Raw genomic sequence first — 19197 nt, 5'->3', positions numbered from 1 at the left:
CATCAGGGAGTTCCTTAAACCCTCAGTGGGCCTTGTGGGCTTTGTGTTTTAAAATGAAACAGCTGGAGTATGATTTCTAAGGTCTCTTCAGCACTGTAATCAGTCAGGCCTGAAAGCCACAAGGCCATGTGGCCGTGCACCTGCTCCCCACACTGCTTTTGAGACCTTTTTGCATCAGGTGGGCTCTGCAGATGTCTGCAGGGGGTGTGGCAGGCACGTGGTACCCAACCACAGCTGAGGTCCACAGTGATGGATGAAGAGTGTAATCTCTGAATGAAGGACCTTTGTCTGTCCTGTGTGCCCTGTGCTGTGAACTATGAAGAAGACACTCTTTTATTGAACATTTATTTCTTGGGCACTAATTATGTTCCAGTAAATGAAACAGACAAAATTCCCTGTTCAGCAGCTTACATTTGATACAAAAGCATAGCAGCATCTCGTGTGCATTCATTTCCAAGGGCTGCTGTAACCAGGTACTGCAAACTGGGTGACTGAAACAACAGAAATATATTTTCTCACAGTCCTGGAAGCTACAACTCTGAGATCAAAGTCTTGGCAGGATTGGTGCTTTCTGGGGACTGTGAGGGAGACTGTCCCATGCCTCTCACCAGCCTGTCCAGGTCGATGTTTTATTCACTGTGCCACCACAGGTCAGACGATTATAACAAAGTTTTAAAATATTAATGAAAAATATGAAATAGTACCTGACAAAAACAATAAAACTCTTATTTAAGGTATTTCCATATTGCATCTTGATTGGCGTCCTCACTTGCAATGGTTTTCACCTATGGATGGAATGAACATTACCACAGGCGCTTAGAATACGCTGTTGTGCAGACGAATGTTAAAAAGAGTAAGGAATATAAATATGTGATTTCCACATTGGACAGCTGCCCAGGCGCCCACCTTAGAGAGAACCCTGATTTCAAGTGCCATTTTAACAACCAGTTCACTGAACTTAACAAAACATTAGATATCAGTTCTGCTCAACTGGTGCGAACCAGCCAAATCCCACCACTGATCTCACCTAGACTCTTGTTCAAAAACACAAACTGTTTTTCCTTTTGAGTAGAATTTTGGAATGCTCAGTGAGACACAGCAATAACATTTCTGACCACATGAGATGCCAAACATGAAATTAAAACATAAAATGCACCCAACGCACAGGATATTTTGCTTTAGCTTCAGTGATATAAAAATACATGTTAGAAAAGCAAGTTGGCCCTGGCAGGTTAGCTCAGCTGATTCAGAGCTTTGTCCTGAAACAATGTAGCAGGTTTGATTCCCAGTCAGGGCACACATGGGAAGCAACCAATGAATGCACAGCTGAATTGAACAATAAATTAATACGTCCCTTCCCCTGCTCCTCTCTCCCTTCTAAAAAATAATAAATAAATAAATAAATAAATAAATAAATAAATAAATAAATAAATAAAATTAAGCCCTGGCCGGATAGCTTGGTTGGTTGGAGCATTGTCCTGGGGCGCAGAGGTTGCCAGTTCGATGCCCCAGTCAGGGCACATACAAGAGCAGCTCGATGTTTCTTCCTCTTTCTCACCTCTCTCTCCCTGCCTCTCTCAGAAGAAAAAGAAAAAAGAAAAGCATGTCATCTAACTTATTATATATTCCTTGGGGGTGAAAAAGCAGATGAAAGTGGTTTGTAACCACTACTGACAGTTCCTCCTGTGGTAAAAAAGGTTAACTGTGTTGGGACGAGAAATCTCAATCTTTTTTTTCCTTTTTTTAAATCATTTTTTTATTGATTTTAATTTATTGTGTTTACAGAGATTCTAGTGTTGCCCCGAATGCACCCCCTCACCTCCATATTCCCCTCAACATCTCTCAATATTTTTTTTAATGACTTCTGAGTTTTGTCTGTGTTTTACGAAGGTTTTCTCCAACTCAAGATTATTCCAAAAATATTCACTGTGGTTTGGCTCTATCTTTAGGCTATCTGGATTTTTTTTTTAATCAGATGGAATGGAGTAGAGTGAGGGTTTTACTTTTAGGATTAGGTGAACTTGCAGGTGACAAGATACAAAATTTCAGTGGTTTAAACAAGATAAAGGTTTATTTCCCTCTCGTGAAAGTCCAAGTAGATAGTTCAAAGTCAAGTTGGTATGGGGCTCGTAAGTGTGAAAGACAGGGTTCATGCCCAAGTGTGCCTGGACCTGCTGGTCTGAGATGGTGGGATCCAAGTTCCAGGCCCCAGGAAAAAGGAAAGATGGGAGCCCACAGGGTCAGACCCGTAGGAAAGTTCTGTTTACCCCACACTTGTGCGTATCCAGTTAGCCAGAACATAGTCACACAGCCACTCCTAGCTGTAAGGCAGCGGTTCTCAATCTGTAGGTCGCGACCGCGGTGGGGGTCGAACGACCAAAACACAGGGGTCGCCTAAAGCCATCGGAAAATACATATTTCCGATGGCTTTAGCCGCTGAGAAGCCGCGCTACCGTCTGCAGCAGTGCTATTCAGCTCCAACGCACGCCGTTATGGACGTGGGTTCCAAACTGAATGCCTGTGGTCATGCGCAGACGTGATTGCATCATGTTTCCGGGGCCTAAGGGGCCGGGGAAGTGGGGGGAACGCTCCACCGTCCATAGCAGCGCATTGATGTCATCAGTGGGCGGGTGCAACAAGCACCGGAGGACAGAAGCCTAGGAGGAGGAGAGGCAAGAGGCAGAGAGCCAAGAGAGCCTGCGAGACAGCCTGCTGGTGTAAAAAAGGTTAATAATGTAAAAACAGTACACACACCATACACACAATACTATGTAAGAGTAAGCTGCTTTGTGTGTAATCATTACACAGTACACAAAGCAGCTTACACTTACACAAAGCACCATACATTTACACAGTGTGAACTACATCGGTCTTATACTATAAGAGACCACTATAAGATGTAGTTCACATGTTCTCCAATGTAGAATTATCTCCCATGTCTCCCACTATTTTCCCATATTCTGAATGAGGAAACTGCTGAAATCAGCGGTTTCTGGCATTGAATCCGCCTCCTATTGATTTCATTGGGAGTGCGGCGGATTTTGTGGAAGAGAGCTCCTGAGAATCTCGGGTTACCACACAATCCGCCACAGCCTCCTTTTGATTTCAATAAGAGGCAGAGAAATGACAGTTTCCGACACATTTCTTCCTCTCCTATTCAAGTCAATGGGAGGCTGCCGCAGATTCCGCTCAAATATAGAGCATGTTGCTTATGTTTTTCCACGCTAGAACTTTTCCTAGAGCTGAAAAATTCCAAAGGTGGAATCCGCCACCCCCAATAGACTGAAAGAGGCCTCACACTGAGGAATCTGCTGTGCGGATTCTGCAGTGTAAAAGATCTGCCTCCTATAGAAGTCTATAGACTGAAAGAGGCCTCACACTGAGGAATCTGCTGTGCGGATTCTGCAGTGTAAAAGATCTGCCTCCTATAGAAGTCTATAGACTGAAAGAGGCCTCACACTGAGGAATCTGCTGGGCGGATTCTGCAGTGTAAAAGATCTGCCTCCTATAGAAGTCTATTGGGGGTGGCGGATTCCACCTTTGGAATTTTTCAGCTCTAGGAAAAGTTCTAGCGTGGAAAAACATAAGCAACATGCTCTATATTTGAGCGGAATCTGCAGCGGCCTCCCATTGACTTGAATAGGAGAGGAAGAAATGTGTCGGAACTGCATTTCTGCTGTACAGGGGATCTCTCTTCTGCGGAATCCACAGGTCTCCCATTGAAGAAAATGAGATGTAGATTCCACCGCAGAAACCGCTGCTTTACAGTGTGAAAGAGCCCTGAAAGATACCATGCTGTGCAGAAACTGCAGTGTATCCTATGATGTAGTTCACACTGTTCTACATAGAAAACTTGCCACTAATCTGGAAAAAACAGATCCATTAGTTAAGCAGCTATTGATATTTATGGAATGGTAGCCCCAATACACTAAGTAAGGAGGTCCATTAGTAATAAATATTTCTCAATATATAATTAAATATTGTTTTTGTGATTAATCAGTTTAAATTATGTGATTTGTAGCAATGAGAATACACAATGCATATCAGGTATTTACATTCCAAATCATAACTGTATGTAGCAAAATTACAGTTATGAAGTAGCCACCAAAATTATTTTTTGGTTTGGGGTCACCACAAAATGAGGAACTGTATTGCGGGGTCACGGCATTAGAAAGGTTGAGAACCACTGCTCTAAGGGAAGCTGGAAAACGTGGTCTTTGTTCTTCAAGAGCACACAAGCGGCTAAAAATGGATATTGGGGGCAACTAGCAATTTCTGCTGATGACCCTTTGGCCAATGTGAAGGGACCCTACTACACACCAAGATCTCTCCCTTTATTGCAAGCAGCTCAAAGTCCAAGACATCTGGATGGATGTGTAGTTCCTTCCTCAGGAACAATGTAGCTCCTCATTGTCCAGCAACTAGAAACTGTTATCCGTCCCAAATACTCAATATCAAATGGAGGTATAGAAGCAATAGTCACAATTCAGAAATAGAACAAAATGGAAATTACACATCATTATTTACCAAATACCACTGTGGCTTGGAAACATTTTGGACCAGTAATTAGTATATGGCAATACTTGCAAGAGAGATGATGTTGAAAGTTTACTGGGTTCACATCTCAAGCATCCAGACTTGGGAAGGATTAAGTATGGGTACTGACTGCTTCCTTCCACTCATATTTTACATTAGCTATCTTCAGCCTAAGGACACAGGTCATCTTTCTTATTTTTTAAAACTGAATTTTAGAGGGAAAGGGGGGGGGGAGAGAGAGAGAGAAAGAGAGAGAGGGAGGGAGAGAAAAGTGAACATCAGTCTGTTCTTGTATGTGCCCTGACTGGGGATCAAACCAGCAACCTTTGTGCTTCAGGACAATGCTCCAACCAACTGAGCTATTGGGTCATGGATATCTAAAGCCATGTCACTATCTCTGAGGCATTAGAGGCAAGAATATCAATGTCATGGCCTAACCAGTGTCACTAGCCTTTTTGCCTGCCATATCTATGCCCTCCAGTGGAGCAATATTCCTTTCCCTAAGGTTTTCATATTTTTTAATTGATTTTAGAGGAGGAAGGGAGAAACATCAAATTGTTGTTCCATTCATGCATGCACTCATTGGTCAATTCCTATATGTGCCCCAACAGGGGATTGAACTTGCAACCTTGGGGTATCAGAACAATGCTCTGAGCTGCCTGGCCAGTGCCCCAGGCCTGTATCTTCTTTAGTGGAAGGTTTTTAAGCAAGCCCTGTCCACTTTTCTTATGCATCTAGGTTAGCACTCCTTCAAAATGCCAGAAATAATAACCAACCTTAAGAGAGCACATAATCTTAACTGTCCTGTAACACAACACCTCTTGGCTTTCCCACTTCATGTAACCTTCCTTAAATTCCCTCCTTAATCTCAAACGCATCACAGTAACTGCAAACTGTCGTTCTCTGGAGCATTTTAGATCTTGTTTCTCAGCAACTGTCATCAGCTTGGCTTGAATAAAACCTTATAAATATTGTTTTACAGGTTTGGATATTTTTTATGTGGACAATTCATTGATTGTGTAATATTTTTTGCTTTTTTCTTGCTCCCATGAAGTCCTCACTTCCCTGCTTACCTGGCTTAAACTCTACAGCCTGGCATTACAGCCTTGCCCCTTTTCCCTGTGGTCAGTCATACTCTAGGCCAGGGGTCCCCAAACTACGGCCCGCGGGCCGCATGCGGCCCCCTGAGGCCATTTATCCGGCCCCCACCGCACTTCCGGAAGGGGCACCTCTTTCATTGGTGGTCAGTGAGAGCATAGTCCCCATTGAAATACTAGTCAGTTTGTTGATTTAAATTTACTTGTTCTTTATTTTAAATATTGTATTTGTTCCCATTTTTTTTACTTTAAAATAAGATATGTGCAGTGTGCATAGGGATTTGTTCATAGTTTTTTTTATAGTCCGGCCCTCCAATGGTCTGAGGGACAGTGAACTGGCCCCCTGTGTAAAAAGTTTGGGGACCCCTGCTCTAGGCAAAATCACAACCCTGGTTAAATTCAACTCACTTACTGTAGGCCCGCACCTGTACATCTTATGTGGCTGAAGAGAAACCAACAGCCACACTCCCCGGTGTCACTTTCAGTTCGTTATCACTAGCTTCAAGGAGTCCTCTTTTCACTTGGCTTTCAAAGTCGGTTCCCCCTCTTCCAGCTCAGGGCACCCTTCTGTCCAGTCTTCAGTACTGGCTGCTACGCGGTGTTTCCCCCTGCAGTCTAAAACTGAGCTCCAGCCTGGCCCCTACCACCACAATTTTGACTAATTTTTCAACCCCCAAATCCTTGGCATTTTATCTCACATGCCACAACCAATCTTTGGCAAATCTTGATTTTACCTTTAACATATATCCAAAGTTGCCATCTCAACAGTCCACTGCTTTCAGCTCAGGCCACGCCAGCATTCTCTCAACTAGATTATGGAATAGCCTAACTGTTCTCCCTGTTTCTGCCCTCGCCTCCACCCTCAGCCTATTCAACAAACAGGATGAGTCCTGGGAAAACCACAACCTTGAGGTTTCGGTTATGCTGGGTTTCCATTCTTGCACTTGAATATCATAGAAGACTACTGTACTTGATTGCATCACCATTATTGAGAACTGTTCTGAATTTTTTTTCAGCATGAGAGACAGGGACAGACAGGGAGAGAGATAAGAAGCATCAATTCTTCATTGAGGCACCTAGTTGTTCACTGACTGCTCTCTCATATGTGCTTTGACCAGAGGGGCTGCAGCCAATCCAGTGACCCCTTGCTCAAGCCAACAACCTTGGGCTCAAGCCAGTGACCTTGGGCTGCAAGCCAGCAACCTTTGGGCTCAAGCCAGCAACCAATGGGTGGGTCATGTATATGATACCATGCTCAAGCTGGCAACTTCAGGACTTCAAACCAGGGTCCTCAGCGTCCCAGGCTGATGCTCTATCCACTGAGCCACTACCTGGTCAGGTTGTTTGATAAATAATCACCTTAAAAACAGTTGCATATACTTTCAAGAAAGCATTCTAGGTCATAAAACACAGCTAAAGCAATTGACGTTTAGGGGATATGAACCTATTTTAGCCCAATTGATACAACTGAGCTAATTAATTAAAGATTCATCTAGTATTTAGTTCAGAATCATCATCAGACTATTTTCATTTTCCTTAGGAATCCCAATATGGCAAAACTTGTATTTTAAAAGTAGAAAAAATGATTTAACAAAAAATGTCATAATTTCATGTTATATTTTCAATGCTTTCAAAGCCCAACAATGATTTTTTTTTCCAGATTTCATTTATTCATTTTTAGAGGGACAGAGGGAGAAGCGAGGGAGGAGCAGGAAGCATCAACTCCCATATGTGCCTTGACCAGGCAAGTCTGGGGTTTCGTACCAGCGACCTCAGCGTTCCAGGTTGATGCTTTATCCGCTGCGCCACCACAGGCCAGGCTCAACAGTGATTTTTAAAAAGAAATTAACATGCTTTCATTGAGAAAAATTTAAAAATCTATACAATCAAGCTAATGAAATATTTTATTGTACATAATAAAAGAGGTGATTCAAAATAAAAAAGCATTCCAAGCCCAGATGTCTGCAGGGTCTGTGAGAAGAGAACCTCACTGCAGTAAGCAGTGCTCGATGATGAACCCACAATGCACCCGCTGCCTACAGTATATACTAACAATCACCACAGGCTTGAAATCCCTGGAGCATCAGTCAGTGTAGTTTTTAAAATGTTACAAACATGCATATGATGCACAGAAAGATGAAAAAACTTAGACTGAAACTGCATACTTTATGTACTCCCAGATTTTCTAATGTACAACCAATTGAGAATCACATTAAAGTATTTTAAAATAATATATTGATCCACTGATAAGTGATTTTCTACTCAAATAAATAAGAAAATTTTCATTTTAATGTCACACTGAATTTCAGTACTTTACAATCCAAGAAGAAAAAAATCAACTGAGACATGGTCATGAGTTCAGGATTATATATATTACAATTTGCCTTGTTATAATACATTTGTGGCTTTATGATAAAAATAACTCAGGGACATATGGAATTCAAGCTAATTTGTGTAATTGTCACAAGAAAGAAAGCATTAAATGCATTTCTGAAATAAGTTTTTTCATTTAATTCCAGAATCTGAAAACAGCATTAGACATTGGCCTTGTTTAAAAAAAGTTTAATTAAACACTAAGCTAGCTAAATAACCACCTTGAAAGCTTTAAACACAAATGATATAGAAAACGCTTTCCCTTACTCTCAATCTTACATAAGTGGGAGAAGTGAGGGGAAAAGGCAGACAATTTCTTTAGCAGCGTATACGGCCAAATCATCAACCACCTTAAACCAAAATGTCCGTTACTGACCCCATTAAATAGAACTGGGCTAGTATCAAGTTATACACTTCAAAAACCAAAAGACAACAATTTTAGGGTTATGGTAAGTAAAATATTTTTGAAACATTTCAAAAACTTTTAACATTAAACTAGAAATCATCATCTCTTCATAATAAGAAAGGCCTAACAGAAAGTGAAATATATTTAAACTAAACTGATTTTCAATCCTCTGAACAAAAGAAATGAAAAATAATGGTTGATTAGCTAAGCTTTGTGCTCTAACCAAACTAATTACAGTGATTTAAATGGCAACAGCCCATCTGACTGGGTAGCTTGACAGTTCTGAATACTTTTGCAATGATTTTTAAAAAATGCAAAGACACTACACTGATCCGATCATGCAATGTTCATTTATGCATTCTGCATCTCTTTGCCAATCTTGTAGCTAAGGATCTTGTTCCAGTCAATCTTAGTGCGTGTGACTGGCAGCTGTCGACGTAAGGCTTTGAACGTCGTGTCCGACATCGTCTGATAATTCTCACTGATGGCCGTCTATGAAAATAGTAGTGAAAAGTTTAAAGAAATAAAAGAAACAGAACCATTTATAAAAGACACAGATTTTTAGGAAAAACCATTAAGTAGTCTGTTTCACTCCTTTTGAAAGTCAGATAAACACCCCAAAATGGCTTTAAAGGCAACTAAAAGAAAAAGCTTATAATTTTGAGTAATTCAATGAAATAAAATTGTAAACAGGAGTTAACATTTGTAAAACCTCATTTTGGATCTATCTTACTATTATCCACTCAGAACAATTTCATAAATTATTGTTTGTAAGGAGTGAAAATTTGTCCAATCCACAAATTAAATGCTGATGTTCAAGAATGTAGTTTAGAAGCTGATAAATAATGTAAAAAGAGGGACAAAATGAAATAGGATCTAGGCAGACTACACGTAATCTAAATGCTTTAGGAAACATCTCCTAAGTTAAAATTCCTGATCAGGATTCCTAACCATTTACAATCTTGACATATTTTGACCAATACTCTGAGTGTGCCTACACTACACAAGTTTGAGCTAAAATCAAATAAGCAAACAACAACGTATACACACCCACAAAAAAGACATTATACTGAAATAAAAAAAATTCAGGCTTATGACTACGATTAAAATTTCAGTGTCATTTATTTATAAGCAACTACAGAAAAAAGAATTTTAAAACTCATACCTGGTATTCATTTTCTGCAGCTTCTACAATCTTTATAAATTCTTTCGCTGTTTGCACCTCATTCTGAATAAAAAACAAAACTGAGTGAATAAAGTAGTAAAACTATACCACTATTATTCTAAAATAGGTATACTTATATATGTATCGTTAATAATTATTTAATAAATAGATGAAAATTATGATAAATCAAGAGAAAATACTGTTAAATAATCTTAAGTCCAAGGGGAACTAGGCAAAAATACATATTTTTTATATATATATTTCTTTATTGATTTTATTTTTCTTTTTTTTTTCTTTTCTTTTTTTTTTTACAGGGACTGAGAGAGAGTCAGAAAGAGGGATAGATAGGGACAGACAGACAGTAACTGAGAGAGAGATGAGAAGCATCAATCATCAGTTTTTCGTTGTGATACTTTAGTTGTTCACTGATTGCACTCTCATATGTGCCTTGACCGTGGGGCTACAGCAGACCAAGTAACCCCTTGCTGGAGCCAGCGATCTTGGGTCCAAGCTGGTGAGCTTTTTGCTCAAGCCAGATGAGCCCGCGCTCAAGCTGGCGACCTTGGGATCTCGAACCTGGGTCCTCCGCACCCCAGTCCGATGCTCTATCCACTGCGCCACAGCCTGGTCAGGCTAGGCAAAAATATTTTAAAAGACTATCAAATGGGGCTAGTCTCAGTGTTTCATGGTTAAGGAAAGAAAAGTTTGAACACATTGCTGAAAAATACATTTCTAACACCTGACATGCATTCTAATAGCCAATCTTTATGGTATGACATTAGTCATAACTTCCTAATTAATGACTATATCTAAATATTGTTGAACTTACTGAACAATATTTACCATAATACATTAAAAAATGTTATCAATTAGGAATTTAAAGTGAATTTACTGTGCGGTTTAAGTGTTTTCTGGGAAATTATTTTAACTTCCTAATATATGGATTTTTTCTTTTTATTAACTATAAATTTAACAGAAATCTAGACTTTTGTATAAAACAATGTAAAATTCTCAAATACCTTACTTTATGTATATTACTTATAGTTGACCCTTGAACAACATGGATTTAACCTGGATCCACCTATATTTGGATTTTTTCAATTAATACACACTGTATTAACTGAATTACAGTGAGAAAACATTGTAAATGTATTTTCTCTTCCTTATGATTTTCTTAATGTTTTCTTATTGCTAGCTTACTTTACTGTAAGAATACAGTATATGATATAGTACATGTAACATATAAAATGTGTTAATCAACTACCATATTACTGGTAAGGCTTCTCTGGTCAACAGAGGCTGTTAGTAGTTAAATTTTGGGGAATCAAAAGTTATATGCAGATTTTCAAATGTGAAGAAGGTCAGCACTGTTTAAGGGTAACTATATATACATTTACACATACACTCATATATATTTCTATAATGGGTGCATTTTTCTCTGTCCAAAAACAATAAAACAACAATAAAAGATAAAGTAAGATAAAGTAACACATTCAGAAAAAGTCAGCACAAACTGACATATGATATATGAGTTCAGTTTAATTACTGAAATAACCATCTCTCACAACTCTATAGTCTATAATTCGGTTGATAAATAAATGTCTCTTAATAAGAATCTTTGCCCAACGTTAAGCTTCCCAAGGAATATAATAACCAAGTATCCTGTTAAGCAAATAATGCTGCACATATGCTCATGATATAGAACTATACCCAAAACAATGGGTATAGACTAAGAGTGGTCTGGGGGAAGGGCTGGTGGGGGTGGGGTGGGGAGTGACTGATAATGGGTACCGGATTTTTTTTTTTTTTTTTAATTTTTCTGAAGCTGGAAACAGGGAGAGACAGTCAGACAGATTCCCGCATGCGCCCGACCGGGATCCACCCGGCACGCCAACCATGGGGCGACGCTCTGCCCACCAGGGGGCGATGCTCTGCCCATCCTGGGCGTCGCCATGTTGCGACCAGAGCCACTCTAGCGCCTGAGGCAGAGGCCACAGAGCCATCCCCAGCGCCCGGGCCATCTTTGCTCCAATGGAGCCTTGGCTGCGGGAGAAGAGAGAGACAGAGAGGAAAGCGCGGCGGAGGGGTGGAGAAGCAAATGGGCGCTTCTCCTGTGTGCCCTGGCCGGGAATCGAACCCGGGTCCTCCGCACGCTAGGCCGACGCTCTACCGCTGAGCCAACCGGCCAGGGCTGGGTACCGGATTTTTAGAGGACAAAACTATTCTAACTTAGACTGTATTGTCTGTTTTACAATCTTGCTACATACAAAAACACAGTGAATTTTATACTTTAGGTGAAAACAATGTCTCATGGAATATTAGATATTTGTTAGTTTCTTTTACAAGCACATTTTGCAAGAAGAGTATGTCAACTTAAAAAACATAGCTTTCTTCTCTCAGGCAGCATTTGGCTTAACACAGTCATACATATTTTTTAATGTTAAATCAAATTCTTTCTTAAATTAAAAATGAACTTTTCCTTTGCATTTGTAAATTAGCTAATTTTGTATAGCAGTAGTTGATGTTTAAAATATACTGGTACTTTTGGGTATACAGCACAAATGTTTATGCAAAAATGTCACAGTAATGTTGTATTAACATCCTTAGGGCAAAGAAATTCCACAAAGGAATAGCTGCACATAATGGAAAGAAGGTATGAAAACACACTGCAAGAACATGAAACCAAGTCCCAAGTTTCTTGACAACGGAAAGCTGGACTTCAGAAGAACTTCATTACATCACAATCCCAGCAGACAGAGGGGGAAAAAAAGCATACAATACAAACATAAAGGTTAGGTACAGGATCAGAGATGTACATTTAAGAGCTAAAACTGTAAAATTCTTATAAGAAAACACATTAAGGTAACTCTTCATAACCACGGATTACACAATGGGTTCTATAATAGACCAAAACCACAAGTAACAAAAGAAAAAACAGATTGGACTACACCAAAACAGAAATGTTTTATTCTGCACTGGACTACCAACAATGTGAAAAGATATATAGAATGGAATATATTTGTGAATCATGTATCTTTTAAAGGACTTACATTCAGAATATATAAGCAGCAATTACAACTCAACAATAAAAACACATTAAGAAAAAAAAATAAGCAAAGGATCTGAACAGACATTTTTAATACATAAATGACCAATAAATACATGAAAAAATGCTCATTATCATTATTAATCATGAATATGTAAATCAAACCACATGAGATACCATTTCATATAGACTGAAGAACGGCTATAACCAAAAAGACATAAATTTTGGTGAGGACGAGGAAAAACTGGCACTCTCATATACAACGATGGGAATGTAAAGCGGTCAGCCATTCTGGAAATAGGCAGTTTTTAAAAAATGAAACACAGAACTCCTGTAGGACCCAGCAATTCCTCTGCCATGTGTGCACCAGAGAGAAATCACAACACGTCTACACAAAAAGTGATGCATGAAGGTTCATAGCAGTAAAAAGTAGAAAACAACACAAATGTTCAGCAACTAATTAATAGATTAAATAAAGTGTGGTATAAGAAGTATCATTTGGCAATAAAAAGGAATGAAATATTGATATATGCTGTAACATGGATAAGCTCTGAAAACATTATAAGTGAGAAGGCCAGTCACAAAGACCACATTTGTAGGATTCCATTTACATCACAGGTAAGAATGCGCAAGTCCTTAGAAAACCCACTGCTGGCTGCCCAGGCCTGAGAGTGGTCGGGGGAAGGGCTGTTGGGGGTGGGGTGGGGAGTGACTGATAATGGGTACTGGATTTTTAGAGGACAAAAATGTTCTAACTTAGTATTGTCTGTTGTACAATCTTGCTATCATACAAAAACACACTGAATTTTATACTTTAACTGGGTGAACTGAATATACAATCTTGTTATCATACAAAAACACACTGAATTTTATACTTTAACTGGGTGAACTGAATAGTGTAGGAATTGTATCTCAATAAAGCTACTAAAAAAGGTACCAATTTCCATTACTTACCATCTTTAATCTATCTGAAAACACTTTAATCTGAAGCAGAAATATTACATCAAATGTTACTTCCAAAACTGTACTGGTTTATAGAAGTATGAGGCTGTTTCCGTTTTATTTTAGAATTAATTACTTACAGACACTGTTAAGGAATCCTGTATATCTTTATGACTCACTAGTTGAACATTACCATCTTCATAATAATGAACCTATTAAAAAGAGAAATTACAGAAACAGTATTACAGGCAGGAACCGCCCAGATCCCCATGGCTTCCACAGTCACATCAATGCCGACAACTACCATTTCAGCTCTGACCGAGCTTCTCCAGGGAGCTCCTGGCCCTTCCCAGCCCAGCAAGGCTTCCTGCCCTGTCTCGTGAGCAGCCCAGGTAGCAGTGTTGCAGCTGCACAGGCGAGCCCTCCACTGACCTGACCACGGCACAGACCTCACAGACATGCTGCTGGAATCTAAACGCAAGATTTCCAAAATCAAGCACACAGGACCCCCTCCCCAACACTGCTCCCCTTTTGTGTACTTCCACCAGTCATTTAAGTACTCAAATTCAAAGACACGAATTTATTCACTCAACATTAGTTGAAAGATTACTAAATCTGCCACCTACTAAAAAGGTTCTAGAGACTGGTAGCTTTTAAAAAGACAGTCCCTAACCTCATAAGAGGTATGTAAAAAATACATTCATAATATTCCAGATTTCAGAAAAAAGGTAATATGCCTGGGTTTAGCAAAATGACTGACAAGTCACCGAAGACATGGAAACTGAGCTTAGAGAACAGCAGGTACTTAGGATGGAACATGTGAGGTCAGGCTGGGAGAGGTGTGGCTGGAGAAATTCTATAGCTAGGGAACAAGTCGGCTTTGGGCCTTGAATGCCGTGTAAATATGTCTAGGCTATCTAGTAGGTGAGAATGCAGTATAAAGTGGTTGTAAGCAGGCAAGTAACATCCAGATGTAAACTTAAATCATCTTTCTTAATGGTAGGATGAAAAAATGGATTAGGAAATGGCAAAAGGTCCAGCAATTCAATAAAATAAAGTAACAACTATAGGCCAGGCACAATGCTAAGGGCTGAAGATAGAAATGTGTATGCGACAATCCTAGCTCTCAGACGATTTGGTCCAACAGGGGCAGCATTTTACAAATTATCCAGGCAAGAGCTGCTGACACCTAACTGAAGGGCAGAATGTCAGCGAAAATGGCTCTTACCATTAAGCGCTTTTTGTCTGCCTCTATACTAATCATTTTGTCCATAGTAACTAATCTTTAAATAATCACATGAGCTTTTTTGTTGTTTCTTTGTTTTGGTTTTTTTTTAGCTGATGAGGAAACGAGTTTAAATGACTTTCTGATGTCACACAACTATTAATTGGCAGAACTAGGATTCAAACGTAATAACAAGTGTTGGAGAGGCTGTGGAGAAAATGGAACCATCATTCACTGTTGGTGGGAATGTATAGTACAACCATTATGGAAGATAAAATGGTGGTTCCTCAAAAAATTAAGTTACCACATGACCCAGCAATGTCTCTACTGGGTATCTACCCCTAAAACTCAAAAACATTGGTATGCAAAGACATATGTATCCCCGTATTCATGGCTGCATTATTCACGGTGACCAAGACATGGAAACAACCAAAGTGTCCCTTGACAGAGGATTGGATAAAGAAAATGTGGTACATATATACAATGAACTACTACTCAGCCATAAGAAATAATAATGTATTGCCATTTGTGACAACATGGATGGACCTTGAGAACATTATGCTAAGAGAAATAAGTAAATCAGAAAAAGCTAAGATTTCACTCATAAGTGGGATATAAAACTAAGACTCACAGACACAGACAAAAGTGAAGTGGTTACCAGAGGGAGAGGGAGGGGAGTAAAGGGGGCTAAATATATGGTAACGGGAAGTGGTCTGACTGTGAGTGATGGGCACATAAAGCAATGGATAGTTTATGTTCTATGGCAACGTACACCAGAAACCAATGTGTTCTATGGAGCAATGTCACCCCATTAAATTTAATTTCTAAATTAAAAAATAAAATAAAATCCAGGTTCTTAACCTCGCTTCTCTAGTCTCTAAGGGACAGTCACTGAGACATAAAAGTAATAGGATACAGGACTAGCAATTAGAAATGTGTATTAGAGCCAGATGATAGAGCAGCAGCACCTAATTCATCTTTATTCCTTTCTGGTTCTTGGCACACCTTTCATGATAGTTGATCAACAAATGTACTGAATAAATGTGTGAACCAAGACAGAAAAAGATAAGTCAGTATTTTCCTTTCACTTCTTTAGTAGTATCTATATTGAAATGCCTGGTCTTGGTTATCAAATACTCTTTGATATAAATTTGAGCTTAAATTAAAAGTCAAAGAATTCAGTTTTAATGGGTTTCATATAAGCCAAAAATGAGTACAGAAGATACTCATATATACATAGGTACTGTATACATATAATATATACATCTATTTCTAGACCTAAACACACATATCATACTTCACCCAACTGCACGCAAATGAGATGACAGAAGATGCTTATGTGAACAAATTATATAAAGAGCAGACCAAATAACAGCGCCTAATTTTAGCTGTGTTTTTAGAACCTGTCAGCTATACTTGCAGGTTTTTGATGACTAGAGAATGAACTACAAGGTTATTTATTTACAAGATGAAATCAGCACTCCTTGTTTTTTCACATACCTCAAAGAAATGGTTATTGTATATTATGAAAGTAAAATATAAACTTATAAATCAACTATTTTTCAATTCAGAATAATTTAAAGGTTAGTAAACAAATTCCTTTAATTTTATACCTGAATTTTCAAGATGCCAACCACTTGAGTTGTTGAAGGAGTGATTGTAAACTTCCACTCTGACCTCCAACGACCGTTCCTTAAAAATAAAGAGAAAAAAACAAAACAAAACAAAACAAAAAAACAGAAGTTGTAAATAGGTAGGGAAAATAATTTGAATAAATTTTAAGTTCCAGATTTAAATTAACACTATAAGAGCATGTGGGGGATGGATGCTGGACACTCATTAAACTAAAACACACAAACTACTTTTAAAGAACAATTTTAAGCTACTTCTTCAGTTGACTCACCTTTGTATTAATTAGGAATAAAATGAATAAAGGTTCAGATTATCAGGGGCTTTCATAAATATAGTCAATGCAGTTTAATATCCAGTGAGTGATACAAAGTACCAAATAATTTAAAAATAATGAATAATAATACACACTCTTAAGGAAGTTTTGATATCTAGAAAGAGAAGGGCTATAAAGAATTATAAGCATAGATTTTCCCCCCCCTCTTGCTTGACCAGACGGTGGCACAGTGGATAGAGCATCGGACTGGGATGCAGAGAACCCAGGTTCGAGACCCCGAGGTCTCCAGCTTGAGCGCGGGCTCATCTGGTTTGAGCAAGGCTCACCAGCTTGAGCCCAAGGTCACTGGCTCGAGCAAGGGGATACTCGGTCTGCTATAGCCCCCCGGTCAAGGCACATATGAGACAGTAATCAATGAACAACTAAGGTGTCACAATGAAAAACTGGTAATTGATGCTTCTCATCTCTCTGTTCCTGTTTGTGTCTGTTCCATCTATCCCTCTCTCTGACTCTGTCTGTAAAAACAAACAAAAACCCCCCGATTTCCTGCCCCTTTCCAATTTTAGATTTAAAGTTTTTACATAAAAGGCACATCTTCCTCCCACTTCCTGAATGATTTTTGGTATAACAGACTAATATATATTCATCAAGGTAGGAAACCGTGATGTCAGTTACTCATGTCTGTCTCCCAGGTAATGAATTTCATCCTCCATCCCCATCACCCACAGCCTTTCCACAGCAACTCCTTCTCTTCTGACCTTTACTTGCTCTTTGCATGCTAAAGACATTCTGATATGCAAATCTGGATCTGTTAAGTTTAGTTTTTTTGAATAGGCTACATTTCTAAAATAATCACAGGGCTAATAGAACACTACTGGCTTTGGTAGAAAATTATTTCTGGGTTCTGTTCAACATGAAAATCTGCAGAATGATGATACTCTCATAACCAACATTAACACTTAACATCTAAAAGACATTATCATTAAAACACTGTTTATGTTTTATGTACAAAATAATAGATAATTGTGTGGTATGTCTTGATTTTAGTGACTCATCCAAAATTATCCATAGAAGCTCAGGTAGAAAGAACCCAGGTCTATCCATTTTATTTTGTGATTCCAAAAAATGTTACTCCTTTTATTTAGGTATTAGTATCAGGCGCTAGTAGAAAGTCCAAGTATATACATTTCAGATTTATTATGACAATATGCACATATCACTAATCATAAAAAGAAAAAAAATTCCAAATCAAGTAATGGTACCAATTTGAGAACTATTTTAAAAGTTCCTTCCAAAGACTATTATATAGTGATAGTAAATGACACTGCGTAGATAGCACCCTTTCATCAATGGTGTAAACCCAACAGTTAGGTGTTCCAGCCTTTAATTATATTCTTCCCTTTCTTCTATTAATGCTGGAATTACAAATGCGTCTTCATTCAGCAAACATTTATTAATGCCAATACTGCTAGACATTAGGGAAACGGTAGAGACTAAAAAGAGAATGTGATTAGTGAAATGTGTGCAAAACATGCAGGAACTGTGTGTGTGTGTGTGTGTGTGTATTTTTTTTTTAAAGAAAGAGGCCAGGAGAGAGAGACAGGAAGATGGAACTGCTCCTGTATGTCCCCTGACCAAGGAATCAAACTGGCAACCTCTGTGCCAGGACAACACTTCAACCAATCGAGCTATCCGGCCAGGGCTTAATTTTTTTTATTGATTGAGATGCAGAGGGAGCAAAGAAAAGAGAGAGGAGGGGAAAGGAAAGCATTTATTGTTCCACCAGTCATGTGTTTCTTGGTTGCTTCTCGTGTGAGCCCTGACCGGGGATCGAACCTGCAACCTTCTTTTTCCGGGACAATGCTCTTAACTGACTGAGCTAACCGGCCAGGTCTCCTATTTTCTAATTTTTATTCTATCTCTATTTTAGGCTCTTTGAAGTATATTTCTTCATATCAAAGTATTTAGATTTTACTGAGATTTTGATATGTGATGTTTAGCACTTTGGAATATCATATAAATTTTGCCTTTTCCAATAAAGTGAAAATCATTTTTACCTTCAATGATATAATATTCATAGTGAGTAGTTTGGAAAAAAGTATTCAGGTATGTAAAGTGAAATAGTGAAAAAAAACCCAAAAACTGAAAGACAGACATTATCTTCATTTTACATTTGCTAAAGCTCAAATAAATTATATTTTTGAAGACTTACTGATTTTATATTATACATATCCTGGCACAAAGAGCATACATAGTAATTTTGTACGGACTTCTTTCTTTAGGATGCCGGTACATAAATGCTACAAATTTTTAACTATAAAACAGAAAAACTACATTTCTATTAACTCCATAAAAGTAGCTTCGTGTACCAGAATCTTGAAGTGACGGTAGCTTGTTGTTAAGGTGTACATTTACATATGAAATTGATTTTCCTTCAGTGAGAAAGTATCTGTATTCCTCCAAATGTTCTCGGTCAACCTGTAACCTTGCATGTAGGTCTG

General features: G+C 38.6%; 1 protein-coding gene across 1 annotated transcript in view; it reads right to left on the bottom strand.

Moving 5' to 3' along the window:
* Positions 1–7514: 7514 nt before the first annotated feature.
* Positions 7515–19197, bottom strand: part of CAPZA2 (capping actin protein of muscle Z-line subunit alpha 2) — a 57453-nt gene continuing 45770 nt past the window's right edge. Inside the window, exons 7-10 of the mRNA XM_066362536.1 lie at positions 16404–16482; positions 13706–13777; positions 9578–9640; positions 7515–8904 (exon numbers count right to left, since the gene is read on the bottom strand). Coding sequence (XP_066218633.1) covers positions 8764–8904; positions 9578–9640; positions 13706–13777; positions 16404–16482 — 355 coding nt within the window. The 3' untranslated portion in view covers positions 7515–8763. The remainder of the gene's footprint in view (positions 8905–9577; positions 9641–13705; positions 13778–16403; positions 16483–19197) is intronic.

Source organism: Saccopteryx leptura, chromosome 2, assembly GCF_036850995.1.
Source record: "Saccopteryx leptura isolate mSacLep1 chromosome 2, mSacLep1_pri_phased_curated, whole genome shotgun sequence".
NCBI lineage: Eukaryota > Metazoa > Chordata > Mammalia > Chiroptera > Emballonuridae > Saccopteryx > Saccopteryx leptura.
The sequence above is the reverse complement of the archived record's forward strand: the minus strand, read 5'-3'. Positions and strand labels throughout refer to the sequence as shown.